Source organism: Drosophila pseudoobscura, chromosome X (assembly GCF_009870125.1).
Source record: "Drosophila pseudoobscura strain MV-25-SWS-2005 chromosome X, UCI_Dpse_MV25, whole genome shotgun sequence".
In the NCBI taxonomy this organism is placed as follows: domain Eukaryota; kingdom Metazoa; phylum Arthropoda; class Insecta; order Diptera; family Drosophilidae; genus Drosophila; species Drosophila pseudoobscura.
The window spans coordinates 14874945-14902879 of record NC_046683.1 but is presented as its reverse complement, the minus strand read 5'-3'; the positions used below and the strand labels follow the sequence as shown (position 1 = coordinate 14902879).

The 27935-nt window shown below is 44.2% G+C and overlaps 5 protein-coding genes and 1 long non-coding RNA gene across 9 annotated transcripts; 4 read left to right on the top strand and 2 right to left on the bottom strand.

Moving 5' to 3' along the window:
• Nucleotides 1–898: 898 nt before the first annotated feature.
• On the bottom strand, nt 899–5351 carry LOC26532732 (uncharacterized). The gene is made up of 5 exons (XR_001452745.2): nt 4898–5351; nt 4767–4827; nt 4582–4703; nt 4438–4516; nt 899–1127 (listed from the first exon to the last, which is right to left on the bottom strand). It is a non-coding gene; the product is annotated as an uncharacterized lncRNA (long non-coding RNA).
• A 163-nt stretch (nt 5352–5514) lies between these two features.
• Nucleotides 5515–6538, top strand: LOC6901331 (uncharacterized). The gene is made up of 4 exons (XM_015186088.2): nt 5515–5799; nt 5863–5995; nt 6084–6211; nt 6268–6538. Exons 1-4 carry the CDS (start codon nt 5686–5688, stop codon nt 6352–6354), a joined length of 462 nt encoding a protein of 153 aa, XP_015041574.2. The 5' UTR covers nt 5515–5685; the 3' UTR covers nt 6355–6538.
• Nucleotides 6539–9807: 3269 nt separating this feature from the next.
• Nucleotides 9808–10561, top strand: LOC4815333 (uncharacterized). The gene has a single exon (XM_001354670.4). It carries the CDS (start codon nt 9955–9957, stop codon nt 10474–10476), a length of 522 nt encoding a protein of 173 aa, XP_001354706.3. The 5' UTR covers nt 9808–9954; the 3' UTR covers nt 10477–10561.
• Nucleotides 10562–11147: 586 nt separating this feature from the next.
• Antdh (Antennal dehydrogenase) lies at nt 11148–12049 on the top strand. The gene is made up of 2 exons (XM_001354671.4): nt 11148–11781; nt 11856–12049. The coding sequence occupies exons 1-2, from the start codon at nt 11206–11208 to the stop codon at nt 12027–12029; spliced, it is 750 nt and encodes a 249-aa protein (XP_001354707.2). The 5' UTR covers nt 11148–11205; the 3' UTR covers nt 12030–12049.
• Nucleotides 12050–17253: 5204 nt separating this feature from the next.
• Nucleotides 17254–27868, bottom strand: Dlic (dynein light intermediate chain). Of its 3 annotated transcripts, none has more exons than XM_015186090.2 (9): nt 27634–27868; nt 27134–27329; nt 20951–21141; nt 20482–20882; nt 20187–20416; nt 19992–20103; nt 19508–19702; nt 19173–19434; nt 17254–17682 (listed from the first exon to the last, which is right to left on the bottom strand). In XM_015186090.2, exons 2-9 carry the CDS (start codon nt 27229–27231, stop codon nt 17585–17587), a joined length of 1587 nt encoding a protein of 528 aa, XP_015041576.1. In that variant the 5' UTR covers nt 27232–27329; nt 27634–27868; the 3' UTR covers nt 17254–17584. The 3 variants fall into 3 exon arrangements, with proteins under 3 accessions (XP_015041576.1, XP_001354708.2, XP_015041575.1); XM_001354672.4 differs by having other exon boundaries at nt 27134–27326; XM_015186089.2 differs by lacking the exon at nt 17254–17682 and having other exon boundaries at nt 17801–19434.
• LOC4815066 (armadillo repeat-containing protein 2) lies at nt 22297–25884 on the top strand. 2 transcript variants are annotated; one of them, XM_001354673.3, is made up of 7 exons: nt 22298–23192; nt 23258–23453; nt 23514–23651; nt 23714–24333; nt 24392–24572; nt 24648–24878; nt 24939–25884. In XM_001354673.3, the coding sequence occupies exons 1-7, from the start codon at nt 22699–22701 to the stop codon at nt 25758–25760; spliced, it is 2682 nt and encodes an 893-aa protein (XP_001354709.3). In that variant the 5' UTR covers nt 22298–22698; the 3' UTR covers nt 25761–25884. The 2 variants fall into 2 exon arrangements, with proteins under 2 accessions (XP_033238221.1, XP_001354709.3); XM_033382330.1 differs by having other exon boundaries at nt 22297–23192; nt 24648–25884.
• Nucleotides 27869–27935: the final 67 nt, after the last annotated feature.

The following is a 27935-nucleotide window of genomic DNA, read 5'->3' as shown; positions in this document are numbered from 1 at the left end:
ATATTCAAATCACCACCCCTCAACGACTACTCCCGCCCCCGCCCCTGACTGCCAGCAAGTGTTCAACCGCAACTAAGGCGGCACTTAGGTCTCTCTTCCAGCTCTCATTTCTATCTTTCTATCCGGCAGCGGCTTTCCCCCCGGCCCACAAGCATATATGTAAGTACGAGCCTGCCTTGGATTCAGTTGGAATGTTAATCCAATCCTATTGCGGTTGCTTTGTAGTGCGTGTGTGTTCCAGGCGGAGGATGTGTTGATTTTTAGCAAAACAAAAAACCCAAAGAGAGGCCTCCTCCAGTCCTGACCGACATCGTCGGAAGCTCCTTTTGCTAATAAAATAGTCCTATGCGTCTCTCCGTCTGTCTGTGGGTTTGTTTGTTTGCTTTTTAGACATCACAACACCGAAAAAGGGTTCTTCTGATGATGCTGCCTGCTGCTTCTTCATCTTGCGGTGGCTTCTCTTCTGCTTTCGTGATGCCGCATTAAAATTCAAAATACGTTCGCCAAAAGGCAAAAGCCAATTTCAACCTTCGCTGCCTGACAAAATTCATTTGGCAATCGACAGTGGCGCGGAAGCAGGTCCAAGTTCCATTCCCCCTTGGCGGATAACCCGGAGTTTGCCCTGGACTTCGCCTCCAACGGAGGAGCCTCATGCATAGGCAACAAGCGCGCCGCGCCGCGCCTCTGCTTCCTTTTTATTCCGGCTCGCCCGCCTCAGCCTTAGTTTTGTCTTCCTTCGCTGTCCTTTCGATTCGTTTGCAGTCCACCAAATTGTTTGGTTCGTTTAGTTCTGCTCTCTCTCTCTCTCTCTCTCTCTGTCTCTGCATATGGGGCTGTGTGTGTGTGTGTGATTTGGTTAGTCAGCTGACAGCCGTAAGCTAAGAATTGCACGCACCAGCAACAACACAATGTGTGTGGCACCACACGAAGGGGAGTTACAGTTGGTGCCACAGCTTGTGACCACAATGTGCTCCGCCCCCAATGGGGGGTCATTTTCGGATAACCTGGGTCATGGTTATGCGTATTCCGAGCCAGGTGCAACCTCAATGGCACTGTTATAGGGTATCCGTGCGTCGTTTCTCATTTCTCTGCCTGTGCTTGTGTGCGTCTTATCTGACATTTACGCACTGCAAAAAAAAAAACAAAGCACAAACAAAAATGGACGAATAAAAAGTTGGCTATGCTTCATGAAGTTTTGCCATCAATATTCCGCTTTCCCTCTACCCTGCCCCCCGCGGCATACATTTGTGCGTTGATTGTGTGGGTCGCGCGCTGTCCAGTATGTGTGTGTGTGGGTGTGTGCGTGTGGGTGTGTTATGAACACGTTGGGGCTATAAATTTTGTCATGCTGCGTTAGGTGAGCCCTTGAACCTTATAAAAATTTATAAATGTCAGTAAACTGCTGAAGGTCATCGGGCAGACCTAAACATTCCCGTTCTTGTAGTTAGGAACTACAAAAAAGATAAAAAAAATGTTGGGGGGACGAAAGGAAAGCCTCTAACTAAATGGTCCGATGATGGTCAGTCGTCCCCCACCACCGAATCGAAATGGCTTTGTTTTCCTCGACTCCTCATGAAGCCATAAATAGGTTCATATATGGGGCATTCATCAGAAGAACTGAATCGTTAGGAAATTATATCTGTGCATAGCAATTTCGTTTAAGCGGCAAATGTAGATATATTTAGAATATGCAGTAATACAGCTTCCCGTAGAAACCTTCGTGAAAAGAAATAAAACCCTCTCGCTTCGATCTCTGGCCCTATCATATCGATGTCGGTTCTTATATTCCACATTCAACATCTTTAAAATGTAATATAAGCAAGAATGCAAAACCTTTTTGGCTTTGAAAGATCAAAAACTGAATAACTTGGCAAGAAACTATCCACTTCATCTCATTTACGTTAGTCATGGCGAAAATCGAGCAATTTCTATGCAAAAGTGACCAGAGGATATTCAATTTCAAGTGGACTCCAAGCCCCAGACCAAGTCACAATCCGCCGTTCCGCATTGGACCCTTTGCCAGGACTAAGCTAGTTAGGAGCCATTTCAAAAACTATAAATATGGAAATACTCACTTTGGAGTACCGCAATGGATGGAAAAAATAGCCAACGACGACAGGAAAAACAAGGAACAACGCTATAGTTTATATTGGGGCTAGAGGATACCCTAAGCTCGATACCCAGCTAAATAGCATATGGCAATCTGAGATTAATTACACGACAACATGATCAATTCTGGATAGTCTTTGCAGATGCTTAAATACAAGTTCTGTATGTTTTTATCTTTCGATACAATAGATAGGTATCTCAATACGCGAGAGTATGATCAGCCAAAGTTTCTCAGAAACAGATACACATTATTGTTAGCTTTATCTAAAAAACTCCGAAGATTCTGGTACTTATATTCATCAAGAATACTTATACAACAAACATATGAAGAGATATATTATTTTTAGCTCAGAAACGGTTAGATTTCTCACTACGAATTCAATATACCCTGGCATTCGGCAAGTAACGGGTATAAAACGGATGTAAGCCCAGTAAGGAGACGAGACAGAAACGGGGATAAAGGACACGGCGCAGCAGCCGCATCACGTCACTCGAATGCGCAAACACAAAGAATCGCACCCGGGACGAGGTCGGGCTTGGGCTTGGGCTTGGGCTTGGGTTGGCTCAGTGTTCCGGGGGGTGGCGGGGCTTGGCTTGACTTGGCTTGGCTTGACTTGGCTTGGCTTCGCGTGGAGCATCAAGACTGATGGCAATGAGGACGAATGGGCAGGGACTGCGGATGAGCTTCCACTTGCACTAGCAGACACAAGCACAGACAATGGTGGAACATACATAATATACATAATGCGCCGGCTCGCTGTCCTTGACGGACGCTTAACTCTAAGCGGACACCAAGCCCCAACAGCTGTTTGAATTTTCCTATAGCTATGCATGTGTTTTCGAGACTCGACAAGGAAGGTTTTTAATTGTTATGGGTACTCCTGCAATAATCAAACAACTGCCCATCTACATATTTAAGTAAGTACTACATATATGGGATATACATTACATATATATATTAAAATAACAGCCAAAAATGCATTAAATAGTTTTGTTGGTATGTTTAAGTATAGGAATTTATAGGAGTTTAAATATATTGGACATAGTATATATATATATATGTATTTGACAATTTACAAAATGTTTTGTCTTCAAGAACTATTTGAAATGCTTCGAAAAATGGAGAAATTATCATACAAATATAATAATTAGATATTACATATTGTTTTCAAATCAGACTATCAGTTTTCGAAAATTTGTCTGTATTCCCCTATCAAAAGCTTTCGTTTTTTAACCTTTTCTTAGCCCCTATGCGGGGTATACTCTTCGCATAAACGTTTTCTTTGGCACTGGAGAGCCGAACAATATCCGTTACATGCTGTTTTTGTGCCAAAAAATGTCAGAAGCCTTCGGTCAGTGAGGAGGACCCCACACTCACATATTGGCTGCTCCACCTCCACCTCCACGTCTCTCTGTCTCTCTCTCTCTCTCTCACTGAGGGCTTTACTTATTACAAATGGCCGGCCAGCTCCACTCTCTTCTTGCTGTTCCGCCTACAACAGCTCCTGCAATTTCTGTGCGCTTTATTTGAGTTCTGTTTCACATCGTTAAAGATGTGAAACCGCCTGCTAAAGCTCGCTCAAGTGAAAAATTTGAAAACGTCCAGTAAAGTGAAATGAAATGAAATGCGAGAAAGTGCAAAAACATACATACACACGCACACACACACACAGCCTCCAACAGCGGCAGAGACAAGGCCAGAGGCCAGAGGCCAGAGCATTGTGGGCGGCAGCCAGAGAGGAAGAATCTGAGTCGGTGGAGTGGCAGAGCCCCATAAACGAAACGGCGGAAGCTCACGTACGGCATATTAAATAAATTGGCAGGGCTATGTGATGCGGTAAGACGGCAGTCTCTCCCCCTCTCTCTCTCGCTCTCTTTAGCTCTGCTTGCGGCTGGACATTGCCCAAGCAGCACACGCAGACCACGCCCCACATCCGATGCCCCACCACTTCCGATAAAGTTCTGTGAAGCGGAGTGATTAGGCCAAGCTGGAGTCATTAGAGTCCGGCCCCCAGTTGATCACTTGAACTGGCTAAGAGCGCCAGAGGCTTAAGCGAGCTAAGCTCAAAAGTAGCTGAACATCCCACCGAATGAACATTATCGAATTTTTGCCATACTTTCCAGCGTGACTCTAAGGGCTCTAAGGTACGGAAATTCTTTCAGGGCAGGTCAATTGTCACCAGCTGCACACATACAATATGCATTAAACGCTTAAGTTAGTTATTGTTTGCTGTCTGTATCACATTTGACTTACATTTCAATCTCACAGAACAATGCAGAAGGCATCACAAAATCTGCAACGACCATAAGACATTCAAAGGTACGTACCCCTCAGCGGCTCAGCGATAACTTTTCCTGAAACTGTATTGACTTTGTTGATCAATCCACAAAAGAGTATTGTTTTGCGCTATGGATTGAAAGGCATGGAAATATTCAACAACCAGAGGAAACACCGATTTCAATGGAACTTACTTCAAATGATCTCGTTGCACTGAGTGTAGAAATGCCATGGGCTTAAACGCACTCCAGGGTATAAGGCCATTTTGGATGTGACAAAGACTGTCGCTGGGCAAGACTCGCTGGTGGCCGCATCGCTGCATTCCAATTGATGGGAAGAGTAATTTGATTCGTTCTCGCTCGCAAAGTGTTTGTCTTACCTGTGTTCTCTCGCTAATCTCGCTAATTCGTCCGGCGAAAGACCTTTCGACTTGTTCGCATCTGAAATTGGTTCAAAATTATTTACTTCACGGTAATTTAATAATTAATTTTTGCGCAAAGAACAGCTGACCGAACAGTGTAGCCGTTCACTGAAACATATTACTGAATGTTGATGGGTCACACTGTGCCGCTGGCATAGCTAATAAGTAAAAATTTTGCAGAATATTTCGTCGCTCTGGACAAAAGTGAAGAGTCTTAAATAATTGCAGCTCGTTAATTTTCATATACAATTATATCACAGCGAATACCAAAATTTTTCCTCACACTGCCGGCCGCAACATCGAACTATCGGCAGCACCAGCAATAACAGACAAGTAAAAAGTAAATCTTTACATATAATTACTTATATTACTTATAATATCTTTTAGTAGATTGAGAAATAGGAATGGAAGTCTATAGTGTATAGCTATGCGCCAACAGATCAATCTGTGCCACACCGTTTATGAGAAAAGGCGGTAGTCTGATTTCTCTCGCTATCGCTTTTCATTCTCGTTCTCCAATGAAAGATGGCCAAAAATAGTGCCAGTTCGCACTCGTCAAGCAAAAATCCGCAACTGCTCTTTTCGAGCATCTTTGTTCATCTAAAATTCAAAACTAAATCAGTCATCGTCCTCCTCCAGAGGACTATGTTTTCTACTATTGTATTCTACAATACAACAAATGTTCGATGGTCACACTTTCAGAATATTTAAACATTTTCGTATCAGAATATTTTTTCAATCCGAGCTTGGGCGTGTGCTCACAGCAGCCTAACATCACTTGTAGCGATAGATGTTAGCAATCGATAGGTTTTAGCAATCGCGGTAACACGCTTCGGCTTTTACCAGCACTTGGATTTCAGCTTTTGGTGTATACAAAATGGACTCATACATTCTTATTCGGGAGCAATCCATTGCCAAAAAACAAAAAGAAGGTGGCCAAGAGTTGGTGGCAGATATGAACAAGAATTTGGATAGTCTGCCATTGGCACAGGTAAGCCAATGCTTCTGTATTCATTGGATTATTTGAGGTACATATTTGTGTTTTTAAACAAAGACGCAAAGCTCATGGCCATCTTTCCTTCATCATTCCTTACCTGATGGGAGCAAATCGGACAAATTGCACGAGGCTGCCAAGGAATTCGATGCAGCCCTTAAGGAGAACATTACTGTTGACAATTACATAAAGCGTAAGCCAGCCCCGCAATGTTTTCAATGTCGATTTGGAGTTCCCAACTACATATTTTGTCTAATTCAATTTCCAATGCAAAATTTCAGCGCTGTATTCTTCGCTCATAGAGCGCGCTAACCGGACCTCAAAAATAGAAAGTGCCACACCGTTGCGTAACACTCTGATTAAATCTGTTGTCTTCGAAGCCAAAGGCAACGATCTTCTCGCACAGAAGGTAGGTGCTAAATCAATTTATATACTCCGGAATATCCAAGTATGTTACATTTACAGCTTCAGTTGACGGGCGCAGAGATACCATCGAGAACATTGTGTCCTGCTAAGATGTTGGAAATGTTCGAAATCTTATCCACTGAGTAGTTTATGTAAACAATCAATGTTTCCTTATTTCAAACACAAGCCGTTCAATCTATTAAAGGATTGGATAGTAACGAATCGGAATCTATATACATACCAGCAGGCTCTGCCAAACTTCGATGTGGCACATTGTAGATTCGTTAATGACAGCTGAAGAATAAAAGAAACCATACGTTTAAATAGTCAATACTTCTTCTGCGTAGATTTACAGGCGTAGATTTACAGGTTGTCAACACGGGAACTCGCAATATTCTGTTCTCGTTCCCGCCATCTTCAGTGTATCGTCTCCCTGCCTCCACTGATCGATCTCCTGGTCACTAAGGAAATCAAGTACGAGACAGCAGCCTCAGCTTCAAAGGAGGTCTCGGCAGGGGCGACATACGACTCGCTGTTGTAAGTGGCGGCCGAGTAGGACTCGCTGTTTGGGAACTCATCCAGAGCAGCCCAACCTTCTTGCGGGTGAAATAGGATATAGAATCCATCAAATGAAAACATATTAACAGTAAAATTATTTTTTTAAGATTGCAGCTGTATAATTTTCAATAACTGCTATAACAACGATAGCAACACTGCAAAGTGCATTAGGAGTAGATCACCGTAGACGCAGCAGTACAACGAGAGGCGAGTGGCGTTACATATAGACCATAGAGAACACATACTGGTACTGTAGGGTTTATTTCTCGGGCAGAGTACATAATGTGAGCCGATTCTCGATATAGTGTGACAGATAGAGTGACACTGATGTCTACCGAATACGCAGGATGGCAGTCATGATGATATATCATCCTAAATAAAACAAACACAAAGCTAAGCCAGAAATTTTCTGTGTGAACTCTAAAGAAAATTCTGGAAATAAGACCCAGGTAGAAATTAAATTTTAATCAATTCCGAACTACCCAAAAAAGTAGAGCGCACAGAGAAATCTATGTAAAAAAGGCCTTATCGCAAGAAGAACGAGATAGAGGAACACAGCAAGCAGCAAGGATAGAAAAATATAGAATTAATTATAAGAAAATTTGTATAATTTTAAATTATAATATAATATTTAGTTGTTACAGCGGAGAACAGTCAGATGGGATCTTAACAACGCACCAAGAGCGGTTAAGATTCCATAGAGAAGGATTCCATACACGCTGAAGCGTGTTGAGAAGGTGCTACCTTTTCCAGTTTCCAAGATATTGATGGTTATAGATATAGATCTGTAACTAAAGTGGATATGTGTGTAACACCCAGTAGAAGCGTTCTTGACCCTACATAGTATATGTGTACATATGTGTATTCAATATCAGCATCAATAGCCAAGTCGATATAGCCATGTCCGCCTGTCCATCCCGATAAGCTAGATCTCAGAGACTATAGGAGCTAAAGCAACCATATGCAGAGTCCTGTGACATCACACTTTTACAAGTGTATTTCAAAATTTCACTCAGTCTCCTTCCAGCTCCATAAAGGGCGACAATCTTTGGCCTCCACAAAAACCGAAAACGCATTCTCTCTCTCTCTCTCTCTCTCTCACATACACTCCTCGTGCAGTGTGCGTGATCTGACTGACGGACACGAGATAAAACGACTGTGGATGGTGTGAGAAAGGGGGGAAAATACAGATGTACAAAAAAATGTAAAGAAGGGAAACAGGTAAAATCGAATGTATAAAAAATCTCCCAAGCAGTTCAAACGATTTTTATAATCTTTTTTGGCGCGGCTAGCAACGTAACTGCTCGTTTTTTAACATTGTTTCGTACGAATGTAACGTAACGGCGGAATGGAAACATGTGTATGTAGAAAATGTACTTCTGTCGTACTTATGCATCATCTTTTGTTTGGGTCTGATTTAATACTAGCAATGACACAATGTTGACGCCGGCCGAGGACAGGCAATTTAACTACGGCGACGACGACTACGGAGACGGAGCTGGAGATGGAGGCGTCGCCACTGCAATCCGCGTCAAGGACATGGGCATGACAGCCGGATAGCCAACCCCCCCCACCCCCCACACCACTGTCAGTCTGTGTCCCATTAGGCATGGGTGGGGCTTTTGTCTTTGCTATCATTATCAACACCCCCCACCTGCCATGTGGCACTTTTTTTCGTTTTCTCTTTTTTCTTCCTCCAGCTCTGGCTCCGTCCCACCTCCCTTCCCATCAGCTGGTGCCGCTGCTTCTGTCCGTTCTTCTAGCTTTTGTTCTGTTGCCGGCTTTGCTTTGCTTTTCGCCTTCGTTTCCACTCAGTTCAAGTGTTTTGATATTATGCTTTATGCCCTAGAGATGAACGCGGACACGACTGTTACGGCACGGTCCAAAACTCGAACCCATTTCATGAAAAACCTTTTCATTATGGCCCTCTTTTTGTAACCTTGAAGATTTTGATAACAATCTTTGATTAAAAAAAAGAGGAAACACCACCGACATCATATTTTATAGAACATCTATGTATGTACGTATGTACCCAGCTATTTACTCTTAAAAAATACCCAAGAGCGCTCCAAGATTGCTCCAATAATCGGTCGTAACCGTTTTATTTCAAAAATATTTCATCCAAACTTTAATAATTGTGGCAACCGCTGTGACACGAGAACATACCCCATGCGCATATCTACCGCAAACAACAGTATTTTTTTAGTTACACCATAAAAGTACCGTGTAAAAATGTTATGCTTGAACCGGAAATTCATCCGGTCTACTGCTTTAAGGTATTTTTACGGAGTTGACATACTTGATGGTCATACACTGAATCAATTTCTCAACTACTGTTGGAGACTATTATGCCCGATGGCTACCCTGTGGTGGGACAAACGTTTCTTGCCACGTCTTCATCATTAACATCTGCGCTGCATCCATGACAGTTGGCGTTCTTTTTAAAAATTAACACAAACGCCAGCCACGCCTCACGCCCGCACCGCACCGCACGGCCACGCCCCGCAAAGCCCCCGATTCGGACAAGGCAAGGCTAAGCAGCAGCGGGGCCCAAGACAACGAATAAAAATAAAAAGATGAACATGAAAATAAAAAGAAATGTCATTTATCACTGTATAAAATTGTTTGCTAAATAACATGGAATGACCTGAATTAAAACGCAGAGCAGAGCAGAGCAGAGCGAGGAGCTTTATGCCCATTATGGGATACATTTTTGGACCACAGTGCGCCCAAAAATTGTACCCCCTAAATTGAATTTGGAATTTGCACAGAAAGAAGAGATCATACGCGTACCATGCCTCTCTTTCGTAGCCCATGTGTGAGAGGGCAAGTTAAAGAAAGTGCTTCTAAAGCAGTCATCGGCACACCCTAGGAAACCGCATGGAGTGAGGCCCAAAAGCGAATTGACAGGTGCTTTAGATCTGCTCAAACGCACGCTTTGATTGTACGAGTAGTAAAAAATATTCAAAAATTTCTAGCATAAAGTCGGCCTTGAAGCTGCCCCAAAAGCAAACGTAGGGAAATTTTCCTGGAGTTTTCCTCAGTTTTAGTCTAAGTTTCGAACTGTTCACATCATTCGGCTGAACAAAATTTTGTTGCATAAAAAAAACAAATTTTCCAAAAAAAAAAAATTGTATCTAAAATAATTTTTGTAACGAAAATTCTAGAAAGCTTTCGTGCAGCACAAAAATGTCAAACTTCTCATTCTGGAACGGACAACCTGTGAACGCACCCCTGTACCCCCAAGTTGGAGACCTGATGCAGCCGAACGCATCTTGCTACAGCGGTGGACAGTGGCCCGCTCCTGGACAATCCCAGGCGGCTTCCATGCAGAGCCAGGGCCAGGCTGCAGTCGCTTCCCAGACCCCGTCGCTTCGAGGTACTACATTGAACCTTGGTGGTGGAGGAGGCATGCAGCCGCAGCCCCAGTCGCAGCAGCAGCAGTTTCCCGGTATGGGAGGAGTTGCTATGACGGGACAGAGTCCCATGCCCATGCAGAGCATGATGGGCATGGGAGACTACAGCCACATGAGCTCCCCTCTTACCTGTCCGGTACCGAACACCTTCTTTGCCCAGACCCAAGCCCAGGGATCGTACGAGCCTTGCATCGAGAACGGCGAGGCCTTCTGTGCCTACAACGGGATGGACATGGGCATGACCTACGGCGGTGGAATGCAAGGACAGAGCGGCGGCAAAGGTGGCTTCTGGTAGACGCCCCTGGAAGATGCTGAACGATTGCAGTCACCACCAAATTGCAAAGTGATTCAAATAAAAAGCCATAACAAGAACCAGTAAATCCCCTCTTGTGTTTTTTTTAACAACATTCGCGTCCTCTCTAGCTGTTTCGATTGGTGGGGGAATGGGAATTGGGGAGAGAGCCATAGCAGCTTGATTTATATAATTCCAGGTTATTGATAATATTTTTCCGATATATTGTCAAATTCTGACAATAATCTCCAACACTCGGTTGGCTCTAAACGAGTGTGTTGGCAGTTGACAGTTATCAAAATGATTCTATGGAAATTATTAGAACAAATTATAAGACATATAATATGTATATAATATTTAAATATAATAGGTTGGTCAGTCATGCGCCCTCGTACAACTATACATATTCATATTCATTCATAAGATCAGCCAGAACAGAATGTCAATCGTAGGAAAGCTCAGCAAATTTCAAGTCTTAATCAGCAGCCTCGGCACGTTTCCCCAAGTAGGGGGCGTGACTAATTGCCCAGAGCCGGGAGTTGGCAGGTTCTCATCGACCAGACACGCTTGACTAGACCCAGACCTGCCCGTCGTAATTATAACTTAGAATCGCAACAGGGTAGAACCCGTTTAGACAGAGACACACGCAAACTCAGTCTGAGAGGGTTATAAAAGGAATCGCATCTACCAATCGATCAGATCAGATCAGAACTAGTCGCAACCGGGAACAACATGGATCGTTGGCAAAATCGCGTTGCCGTCGTAACGGGTGCCAGTTCGGGCATCGGATCGGCCATTGCTGTGGACCTGGTCAAGGCAGGACTCACAGTCGTTGGTTTGGCGCGTCGCGTTGAACGCGTCAAGGAGCTGCAGCAGCGCCTGCCAGCAGCCCGAAAGGACAAACTGGTAGCCCTGTACTGCGATGTGGGCAACGAGAGCTCGGTGAACGAGGCCTTCGACTGGATAATCCAGAAGTTCGGGGCTATCGACATCCTCGTGAACAATGCCGGCACTCTGCAGTCGGGCCAATTGGTGGATATGAATCCGGCGTTTATTCAGCAGGTTATACAGACGAATATCATGGGCGTTGTCCTGTGCACACAGCGCGCTGTCCGCTCGATGCGGGAACGCAAATTCGATGGCCATGTGGTGATCATCAACAGCATCTTGGGGCACAAGACCATGTCCACCGTGGAGGGCGTCGTGCCCGATCTGAATATCTATCCGCCCAGCAAGCATGCGGTGACTGCCTTGACAGAGGGATATCGGCAGGAGTTCATGGCCCTGGGAACACGCATCAAAATTACTGTGGGTCCACTTCCTTATCATCCATTTCCACCTCTACAGCTCATTTGTTCTCCTCTCCTCTCTCCCTCTAATAGAGCATCAGTCCTGGTGTGGTGGACACGGAGATTCTACCGGATAGCATAAGGAACGTCACCGGACGCATGCTTCATTCGGAGGACATTTCCCAGGCGGTCCTCTATGCCGTTGCCACACCCCCCCATGTCCAAGTACACGAGATAATCATAAAACCTATGGGAGAGAAAATGTAGACAATTTTGTATTGTTAAAATCTTTTTTTTTTGCAAATTTTTTAGGCGGTTTTTAGATATTTTGTGTATTATTTTACATATTCGTGGAAGTTTTTCTCTCTTTTCTGCAGAATAAAAAAAAATGTTTTCCTAGCACCAAATTGTTTGTCGGAATAACACGGAATCGGATTTTAGTTACCCTATGGGTAAAATACTTACATCAACATCAACAGCATAATCGATCTCTGTCCGTCCGACTGTTTGTCTTTCAAATTATTCCCAAACTTTGAAGGTCTCTTGGAACGATCAGTCCGTGGGGGCATCAAAAGCATTGGTAATTTATTATTTATTTTGGGAATTCCATGTAATTGTATGTGTATTTATTTCTGGTCAGAAACAAATCAATCAAACAAATGGTCAAAACTTGTTTGATAACAAAAATCGATAAAGCAAGTTTTTCGTGTTAAAGCATAAATTCCTTCTGGCAGGTATTTCTTATACGGAAATTATACTTGTTCTTTTTTGGTGCGGTTATCTTTGAATTGAAATCAATTGAAGCTGCAGTTTCATTGAGGGAGAGTTCATTGAGGGAGAGTGTTGATGCAGCTTTAATAGGCACGACCAAGGATGTATGTACATATGTCCATATATATGTATATCTAGTGCGGATGTGTCTTTGTCCTTGAAGCTGTGTCTTGTCTTTGTGTTGCCTCGGTCTGCTCTTGCTCGTACTACTTGCTTCTGTTCTATCGCATTTGTCTAACAAATTGAGTTTCCGGACGGACAGACAGGGACTCGGACTTGGAAAAAGCTCAAATAAAATCAAATGTGGTGCCAGGAGCCAGCCAGCCAGCCAGCCAGCCTCAAAGGATGGCAGCACAGAAGAACAGCAGGACACACTAATGATTTGGTTTTCTTGTGCTTGGACTGTATAAAGTTATTGCCAGCAGTGTTCTCCCCCAAATGCACATGACACTCTTTGACCACAGACAGAATTTCATTTATCTATTCTCAAGACACCCGCACCCCTCCCTCGCTCGCTCGCTCGCTAGCCTTTTCTGTGTAAAATTTCAATTGTTTCTTTGCTGCTTGTCCGAGAGAGCCATTTGCCCGTTGGCCGACAAAAATTGTCAATTAAAGCCATTAAGGCCAACGGCAATTAGTTGGCTGCCCATTTTGTGGAAACTCATTCCGGATGCCCGTACTCGTATTTGTATTCTACGAGTATTTTCATTTTTACTTCACTTAAAACCGAAACTATCTGAATGGCATCTGCAAAGATCTTGGGGAGGAACCCACATTTCTCTTTGCCTTAAAAAGAGAAGAATGAAAGAAAAGGAAGTCGCTGTAGAGTAGGGGTATCCCAGTATGGGTGGGGTCTCTCTGAAGGTATGAGCGGAGGAATTTACGAATAGAATACAGAAAACCAACAAATTTAAGTGAGGTTTTTTATGTTTTTTGAAAACAATATGTTGCATAAAGTCGGAATTCATCCAGATACTACGATACTACCCCAAAGGGTTATGGGAGACCATTCCGATAAAAACAAATAAGCTCTTCGCAGAGAAAGCTGGTGCTGAAGGAGAAGAATCATACACATAAGGGTATGTAAGCTTGACAGAGATCAATAAATATATTTCGATTATATCCATCAGTTCAATTTGAATTAAGGTTTTTGATATCACAATTTATTGCCAGGCTTACAGATTCGCTAAGCCATCCGATGGAACCATGGCTGCTTTATTTTTTTTGTTCTGGATTCATTTTAACTTTTGGTTTTTCTTTCGCCATTTGAGATTGATAAATTCCATTTCTATATTGTGTTCTCCCTTCCCATCTTTCTGTGTCGTTATTTGTTTCCGCTTGTTTGCTTTTTCCTTTTTTATTTGTCTATTCGGTTCCACATCAGAAAGTTGTTTTGACGGCACCCGCAAGGCCGCAAGCTGTCAAAAGTTTTACACTCGCTCCCCACTTCCTTCCACAGACCAGATCCCACTCATAGAGATTCCATTTACACAACCCATCAAATGCCAATTCCAATTAGGCTGTCATTATAGAAATGAAACTGGGTACGGAAAAACTTGTTCGTGTGTGGCAAAATCTGGCTGGTAGCTTGCATTAGAATATTACTATAATGGCTTGTGATATTCTCGCCTTTATGTTGTTTATTAGCCGCAAATTGTCGATTAATTTGTTAACAAACTGATTGAATAATGGGAATAGCATGAGTTCTTTGAGGCCAAAGCAAAAAAACTCTAGTCATCATACCTAGAAGTGATGCTTCATAAATAATTCATGAATGTGGCTCTTCTTGTTCCAGTACTTTTCCGGTTTTTATGGATATTCATTATTTATTTTTCGCTCTCTGTCCTGCTGCTGCGGAAAATTAATGCAAATTCAATTAGTTCGATTAATTTCCAAAAGAGAAACCATCTGAATTCTCGGGGATACCTAATTAATATTAGATTTGTGTCCGACAGAACTGGCGGCAACGAAAAAGAATCTTAATTACATTGCATGAAATTTGATTTGCTGTAACATAAATACATATTTTTACCATTTTTCTGCTGCGGCTGTCTGTGTGCGCATAAATTATTTTCCAATTAAATTCATTGTCTATCAAAATCAAAGCATGAAAAAAGCCTAATTTAATTACCATAAAAAATGCAAATCAAATTAAATGAACACAATAAAAAATAAAATAAAGTAGAAGAAACCAAATATGAATAAAATTAAATAAATCTTAAATATTTAAAACCAGACGAGGAGGAACGTTGTGAGTTGCTGCTGCGACCGCAACTCTACATTTATACCGATACTTAGTCAGTATGGCTCTCCTCCGGCCGAGGGCGTTAACATTGAATGACAAAGAGTGCGTGCGAGAGAGACAGAAACGTGTCGGAACATGTCGGGAGCGTAGCTTAATGATCCGATCTTGAGCTATCAGTGAGATCACGAAGCGTTCATAGGGACTGACAAACATGGCTCATTCGACCCGGCTATTGATGCTGATCAAGAATATATGTATGTATATATATGTATATATGTATATATTGAGTATCGGGTTTAAGAAGTAATTTGTGTTGTATAAATAAAATAAATTTAATACATCTCTAAAAATTAAAAAAAAAACTTTTTGGTCGTCGTCCGATATTTTACTCACATCATGGCCTTAGTATCTTAAAAAATAATGAAGTATTATTCGATTCGATTCGATTTTAATATAGTGGTCTTCCCTATGTCATCTAAATGATGCAGTTATCCCATTCGGATACAAAACTTGCCAGATCGGCTTATTAGAGGTAGAAATTCAAAGGTTTTATTTAATATTTTATCCCCTAGATTAAATGCGCTCAAAGTAAGTCGTAGCTTCCGTCGAATGTATATTTAATTTTAAAATAAAGTTGCACACAATCCCCGACAACGTTTGGCACTACAGAATCAATCAAAATCCAGAGGAAAAATCTCATAAGACGGTGGTATAAGGAAACATGCAACGCTTGAGGCAGTGCCAGCTGCTGCTGCAGCAGCTACGTGCAAAGGAAGGCAGCCAGGCAGGCACATCAAAATCAAAAAGGGAATCAAACTCAATGTCAATATATTGTGAGCCAAATCGAGGCTGGCAGAAAAGGCGCTAAGTCAGTGCGGGCCCTGCTGGCTCTGGGTCTGGCAATAAGCGAAATGAGCACGTGCAAAAGGACATGGACGGGGAGTGGCTGAAGCAAACTTGGCAAACTGTCGCCCGGCTCAAAGCAAACGGGCTAAAACAATAAGTATCAAACGGGTGGCGCAAGCTGACAAAAAGCAGCGGCTGAGGTAGACTGGCGTCATCATTTATCACGCGCGCACTCCCAAACCCACGCACACACACAACGCACCCTGACACACAGAGAGAAAGGTCAAGCAAAGTGTTATCCTTGGAAGGAAGAGAGCCAGCTGTTCCTCTCAGACCTTCGGACAGCCTCACAGCGGGAGAGAGGGAGTGGTAGATATCCAGAGGCGTGAGTGTGATAGAGAATATAGGAAGCGTTTGGGAAAATCACTATCGAAATGAAAATTTCAATGATATGTGAAATATTTTATGTACGTCATACATACGAGTATGCACTATTTTCTTAGGTCTGTGGCTCCTGCTCCCATTTAGTGCGATTATCATCTGAGAAACGGCTCATCATTAATAAAAGTCCCAGATATCAATGATACAATTGGGGGCTGCCCTTTCCTTTCCAACCCAAACAACCCAGTTTCTATAAATATTTCCTTCGATTTTCGCGGGTTACATTCGATTCGGCCAGTCAGTCGTTTTGATGAAGTGAGTAAAACCAATGAATCAATAAAAGTGAATGAATCAAATGAAGAAAATACTAAACTTAATATTTAAAAAAAAAAAAATCGTTGTGATCAATTGAATAAAACAAGCAATGTAATTGGAGCAGCTGTAGTTAAGGCTTGGCCAATTATAAGGATATAATTTTAATGGATTTGTATTTATGGAAACTGGTTTAACTATAGAATACTGAATATCTGGCACACAAAAAAGTAACTAAAAATTGTATTTGTTTTACTCAAATATTGAAAAGTTCATTTTTTTGAAACCACATATTAAATCACATATAGATGTGATATTTAAAAAAAAATAATAATTAAAATCGCGCTTGATTGACCCAGAACAACAGACATTATGAAAAGAGGAAAGTCTTCAAATCTTAGGAATATTTTGAACGAACTGAATTTAAAATACAAAAATTTATTGCACAATGTTTGAATGTTGTGAACATGGTAAATATATCAGTCAATCCCTTTAGTTTACGCTCATCCCTTTTGCATTCAAAATATTTTTTATTTGCAAAGAGAATTACCACGCTCTTCCCAGTTTGAATTATTATGCATAATAAAGAAAAACTATTGCAAGATTTATATTAATTTTTTTGTGTGTTTGGAAAATTTTATTTATATTATTTTAGTTTTTTATTGCATTATTCTTAACGCAGTTATGATGCCTAGCTGTTTTTTTTTAACGAATTTACACAATTTGTCGTTTAGTTCATGTACCATGTTTACTTGTAGATAGCCAAAGACTCGTGCTGGATGTGGGATTCTCTTGGATGTCGAATGCCATTTAATTTGTTTAAATAATTAGCTTGTACAGTAATTTTATCTCGCTTTTGCTTTTCATATAGTATATAATGTTATACAATATATTTTTTATATAATTATTTTTTTATTTATACATAAAAATAGTTTCTGTAGCACAAATCTTGTTATTTTTTGTTGTTGTTTTTTTTGTGGTTGTTGTTTCTGACTACACACGGCATAGAGCGAGATGACAAGAGATGCCCTAAGAGGATCGAAACGGGAGAAAAGATACGACGTATACTCAGTACATTTTCTATATGGCAAAGAATAAAACAAAACTTTTGCCAAACAAAATAACAATAAACTTGAAAACTGGGTAATCGAAATTTGGAACACATCCCTAGGCATCTCGCTCTGTTAACTTGATTTTATCTTGCTGAATTTTAAATGTGAACACAGAGCTTGAACGGAATTTTATTGAAGAAACATATCTGATCGATTCAGTATCGCCTTAGATGCGATCGCCTAAAATTCTTCATTAAAACATATTTTAAAAGTGTATGTCTCTTTGCATTTCTTGACCGAAACGGCCTTGAATCTAAAATAAAATGAAGGGTTTAGGTTTAAAATTAATTACAGAGGAGATAAACGAAACTAATGAAGGGTATATAGGCAGGTAGCTGATCATTTACATACAGGCCTGTGTGGTATTCTAGTTTCACATCGATTCGTATAAATAGTTTTTGTTTGTTTGCATAAACGTTGCCTTACGATTTAATGAAAGCAAAATACACTCATTCTTGTGTTGTGTAAACAATGTTATAAACTGTTTTCCTTGCGGATTTACGGGTTATCGAATGGAAACTAATACAATTACAGTGTCTGTATGGTGTGAACAAGCGAGTGTGTGTGTGTGTAAGTGTAATTAATTAATATAATTAAAAAATACATACAAGCTATCGAGCTACAGTTAGGCGCGTGTGTGTGTCTGTGCAGGCCCCTACTATCACGATTTCTCTGGGGGCTCTTGCACTTTTAGAATCTCTCATTGTTCCACACTCCTTCTCGTCGTTTCAGTAATTACATTTTACAGCATTTAAATAAGTTATTATACAAACGTGTGTGGACCCGCGAAAAAAAAAACGTATTACTTATTTGATTTGTATTATTACTCGTATTCGTTCATCATTAACATTATCTTTCCACGCTCTGGACCCCGCTCTTAACCCATGCGCTCGCCCAAATGGATCCGCGAGCGAAGGGATCTTTATGCCGCGCAGACAATATTCCTTAAAATATAGCATACATTTTCGCTAAGCCGAACCATTAAGTGCCAAATATTTTCCGTATTGTATATCTCTCTATATTTTTGTTTCATTTCCTATCGAACGTTTTTGAGTATGAGTCGCAGGAGGCTCGTAAGAAAACCCCATTTCAGAGTTCCTGATGGAAAGCCCGAAATTGGTCATGAAACTCATCAAATGAGTTCCTCGAAAGTTTAAAGAGTTTATGGTGCTTCATTATGAGCATAGTTTTCAGTGGTTTTGATCATTTGATGAGAATGGAATCGAGGCCTGGGGTTCGCTTTTATTGACTGTCGCCTTCCCTTAAATGATTTTCGTTTTGTGTTTAATATGCTTGACTTCTCGTTCTCATTTGTTAAAAATTAATTGAGAGCTACTCTTTTGAGCGATTGATAAAAGTCGGCACTTTAATCAAATGATTCTTGCAGAATTGATATCCATAACTTGTTAAAATACTAATTGAAAGGAACCCGAATTTAAAACATACAAGAATTTAGATTTGTATCATTTCTAAGGTGTAAAACACAATGATCAAAACCCCTCTGCACAACTATTTGGCCATTGAATGATCCAAGAAGCTGTTGTCCTCTTATTTTGCTCCCCAGCATATCTTTCTCCCTTATTTTACGAGCCTCTCTGCATTCCACTTTGTTTTTCTTAAAGATGTCTTATAATGTTGTTCTGGTTCTGCTGTTGTTGTTTTGTTGTTGCTGTTGTTGTTGTAGTTGCTGCCGCTGTGGTAGCTGCTGCTGCTGCTATGGGCGGGTTGTGTTTCAACACTCACTCTGTGACAGATCAATCTCCTTCTTAACGCTGCGCGACAGCCGATCCAGCTCAGCGGCCGCATCTGAGCGGACCGCCAACTTCTCGGGCGTCATGAGGCTGTCGGTGCCATTGGAGGTGCGCGTTGTGCCTGTGGGTGTGCCGGCGCCCGGTGGACCTCCACCGCCACCCGGGCTGCCCGACTTTTTGTGTAGCAGTGAGTTGAAGAAATTGGCCAGGACACCCTCGCCACCGGGCGTGGCTGGCGTCAGTTTGGGATCAATCTGCAAGACAAAACGATTACAAAAATGACAACTTTTTCACTGGGATTTTATTCGTAATAAAATGTTAGAGAACCTTCTTGGGTGAGCTCTGGCCGGTGCTGCCGGGTGTGCGTGGCACACTCTTATTGCCACCGACACCACCCCCACCCTGCGAACGCAACGGTGACTCCCCGCGATCCTGTCCAGCCTGCTTGAGTATCTCCTGTTGGCGGGCCAAAAAGGTCTGTTCGTCCTCCGTTTGCACTTCCACCTCGCGATTGGACACCGCCTTAAGAAACATAATAATAATAGCAGTTGCAATAATCAGTGGTGGTATATGGCTGTGTGAAGAATGAAGCTATCCGATTGCTTGATGGGATGTTGGTTAGTACTAATTTTATTTTTATGACGAACTAAATTAAATCACAGCATAAACAAATAATTTTTGAATGAATTTCAAGCTTGACTGTTCACAGACTTAGTCTGGGGTTTTTCGGGATATGCTTCTTGGGTGACTTGAGATGCGCTGTAAGCAGGGCAACCGATCGAAATGGGGGTAGAGGGCACAATCTACAAACCTTTCGTGTGGGCGGCGCCTTGATGACATCTGAATAGGGACTTTCGGCCTTGATCCCATGCATATTCTCATACAAAATACTAATCTTCTTCAGGCTATCCCAGCCAGCCGGACTGCAAAAAAAAAAAAAACAAAAAGGAAAAACCGAAATATTAGAAAGCAAATTGGAATTCGGTTTTTTGGGATAAACACGCACATGAGTACCGCATCCTTTTCAACGACTAGCGCTGGCGTACGGAATGGTAGGCCATAAATTCGATGCGTTAGATATTTGTAGAGGAGATCACAGTTTTTATCTTCTTTGACGCTTGTATAGAAGAGCGAGGCGCCAGTTCGTAGGCAAAAGCTACGTATCCATTGCTGGATAAAATCGAAATGCTCATCCCGGTACTCGTACTCCTTCTCCAATGTGGTCATGTAGTCCGTCTAAGGCAAGAATTGTATTTGTATTATTCAGAGGCAACCAGAGATTGGGAGAATCTTGGGGCTACCTTTGTGACCACAACGACTATATCGAGACCCAGATTTGTAATTAGTGCGTCCTCTGTCAGCGGCAACAGATCATCCTCATCGATCGAATTGTTGCGCATGGTGCGTTTGACGGGTGAGCCAGGATCGAGATCATCGCCGACCTCGCAATAGCTCTGCCACGTCGTGGCCAATCGCTGGCGTGCCATCTCCTTATCTTTAGCCTCCAGTGGCAGGCTCTCGATATGCTGGCCCAGGACTTTGATCCAATGATTGAGCTGCTCCAGCCAGCCCCAAGGCTGGGTCATCGACACTGTGAGGATGACGAGTGTGTGTGCATAGTTCGTTTCGTTGAGCGCGAAGTGTAGCAGATTTGTGTGTCCTGGATCACCATCCAGGACCCAAACACCTAAACGCGTCATGTCTGCAAATAGAATAGAATAATAAAGAAATAGTAGAATTCTTTATTCTATCGGCATGCATTCTACCCACCGTCTCTGTACTCGTCTTTGACATCAATGTAGGCATACTCCAGGCCGGATCCCTTTTTGGGATCCTCCACACCCTGGAGTTTGGCAATGAGGGTCGTCTTGCCGGTGGCATTGTCGCCTAATACTAGTACAGATTTGTTTGCTGGAAGTTTTGTGCTGCCCTGTGTTTGTACTTCATTCAATATTGCCGACCTGCAACGATTACAGATAGGAGAACAAATTAATAAATCATAAACATTCAAATGATTTGCCCAAAAAAGGGTCTTGTTTGTATATAACGATCCAAGAACAGATCAGTCTATAGCTAGAAGACTCTTCTTTATAAATATACATTTTCTTTTTTGGACTCAATCTTTTGTCATAGCAAAAAACTTTGCTATGATCCACTCGACAATTCATATAATGATCAAGAATTCACACACTTTTTACGGACTGCTACCAATACCCGGAACTGGTTCAACTTTCCACTGCCTGGGAGGGGGTAGCATGGTAGCAAATACGAGCTAACAATCGTAAATTCAGGTCAGTTCCATCATTCATCAGCATTTCCCTATTTTTGCAAGGCATTCCACCATCCACCAGCCACCATGCGCCATCAAGTTAATTGGTTCCCCTCGAACCATATTCAAATCTACATTTACTGCCCCCTTGCCCCATGGCCCCGCCATCGTGCTCAATTCCATTTCTTATTGTTGAGCGCTTGAGGGAGGGGGGAAGGGGGGTGGCTTCAATATTTGATATGGTTTTGCATGCGATTTTCAAACGTCGTAGCTTTTGCCAGCAATTCAATTAAAGCAATTAAATATTTTTCAATTGACGTGAAATACTTGTGGTATTTCCTTCCGACTGACAGCCGCGACTGGACTAGTCTGCCTAGACATGCAAATTGACCTCGGTCGACGAGACCGCCCGTCCGGCTCTAGTTCTGACTCTGTGTTCGGCTTCCGCGATTAGTGGCCGACAGCCAGCTAGCCAGGAATATCGATTGCAAGCTGGTAAGCTCCCGCTTTTCCAGCTCTATTCAATTGTATTTTTGGTGTTCCTTCATTTGCCTATGAATGTGTGTGGCACCACCGTGGTGCAAGTTGTATTTTAAAATGGAATTAGTACCAAAGATAATGCTCAAAAGTCCTAGAACAAATTACATGTCGTGTGCATGATGACGCGCACATTGATGATGCTCGACGCGAGACTGGTAATCGGTATTGGTACTGGTGTGGCTTGGTCCACACAAATGTAATTTTTAAACCATTCTTTTCAATTCTCTTTCTTCTTTCGTATACCCTGCTATTCCAAGAAATCCCCTATATATTTCCATTAATTTTCTCCTTTTTTCGTTCGCAAATACCATCCCACTGTGCCGCAACTCCTGGTAATAGTAAACGAAACTTTTAACGTTCCAACATTTGTTGGCGGGTGGCGTGGCGTGGCGTGGCGTTTGGTTCCCCGGTTAGTGTGGGGTCTTGCTCCCCCCCCCCTAGCCCGGTGGCTCGCTTCACACTTGACAGTCATGCCGACCCAAGTTCGGGTTCGGGCCGGGTGCACAGAGCCGGGTGGTGGAGTGGGGCATGGGCCGCCGGTTGGCATGGTGCACGAAAGGGCCCAAACGAAAAATACATTTTTCCAGGCATTTATCGCCGTTTTGAGTACACTTAAGACTGTTGGCCGTGCCAGTTGAGCGCGTGTGTTGTTGGCTGATGTCCAGCCGCTGAGGATTCCCATCGAATTGGAAGACCAAAAAATAGTCGCATGGAGCAGGAAGCAGGCAGAAGCTCCAAAATGAGTGTGCTGCTGAAGCGACGCTCGCGCAGCGAAACGCGTCCCAAAGACGTTGCAGATAAATCCAAGCAGCAATCGAAGCAGCTGGAGAAACACCAGGAGAAGCATGAGCTGCAAGAGAGACCACAAGAGAGTCGTGGCAAGCCGCATTCCAGTGAACAGAGTCTCAACAGATTGGGAATGTCCCATCATCAACAACAGTCCACCACCTTCTCGATTGCGGGCGGTATGGGCAGACGCAAAACCTCTGCGGAGCTGATCTGCGAGGCCAAGCTTTTTCTTGGCGAAACGGCAGCCGGTGTCGGTGGAGGAGGAGGAGGTGCTGCTGGTGGCGCCGCCTTGCAAATGATGGCCACGGGAGGGGCACGTCTGGTCAGCACTCGACGTCCGATCACACCGCGCGAACCAGGTCGAGTGCTCTACGGAAAGGTGGCCCTGGCCGGACGTCCACCCAGCGCATTTTCGTAAGTGGCCGCGCGGCCCGTATTCCTTAAAGGCTATTATTCAACTCTTGCGGTGTCCATTACAGCATGCGGTATCTGCAGAATGAGAAGCCAACGCCACGACAACTTCCCGCACTCTCTGGCACGGGGCCGACTACCCCGATGCCCACACGGAACGGGGCACTGCTCGGCCAGTCGACCACAGAGACGCTGATTGAGCTGCTGAAGCAGCATAGCGGCCTAAAGGAGTGCACCAATGAGACAGTCCAGCATATAAACGCAGTAAGTGGAAGGAGATCCATCTCCAGGACTCCATACATCTATCATTCATCTCTGCTTTAGATCTTGCAGGAGCTGTACACCCGCGTGAGAAAGCAGGAGCGCAACTTTAAGCGGGGCTTCATCTTGGGCGGGCTCTATGGCCTCGTGGAGTGCACATCACCGCGTGTTCTCCTGGCTGTGGCTCGAGTGGTGCTAGCTGTAAGTAGTCCATTCTTTTGGTCATCCGTTTCCCACTCCAGCATCCTCCTCTCCCTCTCCAGCTTCGGGTGACGGGCAGCAATTTGACGGGCGCCTGCAAACTCATCTTCAAGGTGGCACGGCATGAGCAGAATGATGCCTTGTTCCATGACCATGATGTGCTGGAGCTGCTGATCGACGGCCTGGGCCATGCCTCACCGCTCGACGAGCCCGAAGCTTGCATCTATGCTTATGGCTGTATACGTTTCCTCACCGCCAGCAGTGCCCAGGACCGGGATGATGCTCTCAATCGTAATTGGATTGGTTTGGGCGAGGCCATAAAGGCTCCTCTTCCTGCTCCCGTTTCCGCTCCGCTGGCTGCAATACCCGCGGCAGTGTTGTGTCCGCGCAAACTGACGGGACAGCAGACATTGGTGGCACGTCTGGCCCGCCATGGCGCCGTGGAGCTGATGATCCTCCATCTGCAGATGCTCAATGAGGCGGGGGCCACCAAACGATTGACCGGACCACCGCTGCATACGCTCTACCAGCTGTCGGCGGCGATGCGTGCCCTGGCGGATGTCTCCCAACAGCAGCAGCGGCTTCAGTTGCAGCTGCAGCTAGCGTGTCCGCATCTGATCCGGGCCGCAGAGGTGTCCATGGGGGAGCTGGAGGTCCAGGCCAATGTTGTGCGGACTCTAAGGTAGCGGTAGTCAATGACCATGGTTGTCGCAGGACTTAGTCTCTTCCTTCTTTTGCAGCGTGCTCTCTGAGGACTCTGACTGCTGTGAGACCTTGCATAACTATGCCGCCAGAATTGGCCTGCTGCTGGGTCCCTCCTGCTCGAGTGCGGGCGCCAGTGAACGTCTTCTGGCCGTTCTCAGTCGTCTGGGCTATATGCTGGGCAATATCCTGGCCAAGCACGAGTCTGCCAGAACCCAGGTGCGCAGCCACTCCATGTGATCTACAATCAGTAAGACATATATTTAATAATGGATTCCCTTCCTTTCTTCATAGTACTTCCACAACGATGTGGCCATGGAGTATCTGCTGAATGTGCTGGAGCAGCTGGGCGAACGCTCGCCGAGCAGTGTGACCCTCCTGGATGCCCAGATTAAGCTGATTCGCGTGGTGGCCAACATGAGCGTGAATCCCGAGGTGGGCGCCGGCCTTGGCAATGTCCGTTGCTTGGGTTCGGTGCTGCTGAAGCTGCTCCGCCACACAAGCGCCTCGCTGCTGCAGAAGAAGGTAAGCCATCATCTGCATTCCGGTCATTCCGATCTTCGCTCATGCTCTCGTTTTTTGCAGTCTGCGGAGCAGCAGGAGCTGCTGCACGCCACACTGGGTGCTCTGCACAATCTGTGCTTCTATCAGGATAAACAGACGCCAGACAGCATTGCCGCCCCGGCCGCCGGTTCCCTTCAGAGTCTAATCGATGAGCTGTCCGCGTCGCTGGCCGAAGTGTTGGCCAAATGCCAGACGGCCGCCACCAAGGTGGAGCTGGTCCGGGTGCTGGGAAATCTCACGCGTAACGAGCGGGCCCGTCGCTGCTTCTGTGCGGCCGGCGGACTGCCGCTGATGGTACAGCAGTTGACCCGTCAGGCGGCCGGGCAGGACTACGAGCTGCGCACCTGCGCCATCGGTGTTTTGGTCAATCTGCTGGGCGATGGTGAGCAGCGGGCTCCTTTCCTGCAGCTGCGCGGCGCCGAGCTGCTGTCGCTGCTGCTCCGTGGATCGCTGGAGCAGGAAGACTGGTTCCTGGCCAACATCGTGTGCCAGGCCCTTTGGAATCTCCTCATCGACGGCCAGTGTGCGGCCACTCTGTGTCGGAGCGGCTGCATTCTGGACGAGGTGAGCGACCTGCTGGCCGACTATCTCGACGAAGATCGCCTCAACGCTGGCGATGACGATGACGAGCAGGCCGGCGACGATGAGCACGAGCTGGAAACGCAGACGGAGACGGAAAAGGAGACGGACGCAGATCACGATGCCCTGTGGGAGGACTTTGCGCTGGTGGCCACCGATCTGCTGGAGCGTATCCAGAACAACTTCGATAGGCAGCAGCAGCCGCAATCGGTTGTGCGCACCGACAACGATGACGATGGCGATGTATTCATCGAGGAAATGTAGGAAATGCTCCGATAACGATGACGATGGCCATGTATTCATCGAGGAAATGACCCCCGCCACGCACCACAGTCTCTGGTATTTCTAATCCATCAATATCTTTAATAGCAACATAATCCGAAGCCAATAAAACAAATTTGAAAAAAACACTAAGCAACAAAGGTTGATTAATTGTTAAAAAACAAAAAGAAATATTTAATCGAAATTCAAGTATAAACCATTTAAAGGGATAAAGTCAGAAAAACTTAAATGATCCTTAAATATTTGCATAATTAAACGGATATCAATGAGCAGACAAGTTCATAGTTAAATCCAAAATTCCCCAGTAATCCCGTTCCCAATGGTCTACCAGAACCTATAACAAGGAATTCCCTTTCAAAGAATTTTCTAGCCAACATTGTACATTGTACAGGGCGTAAAATGGTGTCGGTATCGGCATTGGAATATTCCAAACAAACCGTAAACAATGAATGTGGAATTCCCATTCTCAGGAGTGTTCCATTTCTTGTGACGACCAGTGTAACCCAAAGCCCCAGACGACGCACGCACACACACATACATATTTAAGCGATGACAGCATCATCGCACACACACACACACACACACACACACATCTTCAGGCCAAGTTTGTCCGAATTCCAATTGGAATCAGTATTGATAGGCAACACGCACTAAGCTGGGCTTCACTGTGCTTGTGTGTGCTAGTGAGAGCGTATGCGTCTTAGACAGAAAAAAACAACAACAAAATTGATAAAGCGAAAAAGGTAACCGCTGCCAGCGTCGCTGTAGCAGCCGCTGCCTAAGTGAATCATCCATCCCCACATTGTTTCTCTCTTTGGCCGTGTCCCTCTCTGTCACCCGTAGCTGCCTGTCACTCTCTCTCTCTCTCTCTGTTTCGCCCTCTCTGCCATTTACTTGACGCATTTTATTTAATAATTATTGCGCTTAAATATTTGCCACAAGCAACAAATCGTTGGGGAAAACGTTGCCAACCCACTTTTGAGGTTAACTAGAAAAAGGCAGTAGGCAGAGAGACTAAAAAAAGAACAAAAGAAAGAAAGAACGGAACGGAACGAAAGAGGAAAATGACAACATGCATAGCAATCAGCTGGTCGGTCGGCCACTCACTCGAGTGCGACAGAGTAAGCGCGGGAGGGGTGGGGTGGGGTTGGCCGGGGCAGAGGGCGGCTGGCCTTGTGGGTGTGCCGGCAAGGGACAGTTAACAGTTAGCACAAATCTACTGCAAACGTCAGCTAAAGAAAGCTGAAAACTTATCAGGGGAGAGAGTAGTGGCGAGAGAGGAACAAACGCGAGAGAGAGGGACAGGGAAAAAATCTACTATCCAACGATTAGAGTTTAGTTTTTTGTGCACTTACCACAGATTCTCCTTTTCCGCGGCGGCATCCTTCTTCTTTGTTGTAAAGGATGATGTCAGCGCATTGCTGCCAGTTTGTGTGCCGCTTTCCAAAGCCATTCTTTTTGTTGCTGTTTCTGCGGCCGTTGCTGGTGCGCTCACTTCCTGGTCAGATTTCAATTCCGATTTGAATTCAAATTCCAAATGAGATGCAACTGCTGCGGAGAAATGAAACAGTTGGCAAACAAAACACAAACGGCAAGGGGTTTCGGGCAGATTGCAAGGTGTCACTGTGCAGTCGACGTCGCAGTCAGCGTCAACGAATGATTATGTCTATTTAAATATTTCATTTGTTTATGCACCGCCTGGGCACTACTATCCGTCTGTCTGCCAGCCTCTTCACTTCTTTCCTCACTTTTGTGTGTTACGACGCACAGCTGCTGCTACTTCTGCTGCTGTTGCTGCTAACCAATTTGCAAATTTGTGTCTGTTTCTCTTTTGGGGCAATTTTTTTGTACGTACGCAGCGCTTCCTTGGCAGTTTCTTTGCTTTGCTTACTCTCCACAAACTCTCCCAGCTGCACTGGCACTTTTCTGTCGTTTCGGACTGAATCTTGCTTATTGTTTGGTTAAAAAAAAAATAACAATAATATATGTTCAGAAGTGGGGGCGACACAATAATGAATTTTTTCGCTATGATATATTGTACGACGAACGAGGCACAGTGTGTACACATACAGTACGGCAAGTGTTGTCCTACACGCAAAAACATCGAAAAACACTTGCACAGGGTTGCTTTGACTTAGTGATGAGCTGATATGTGAG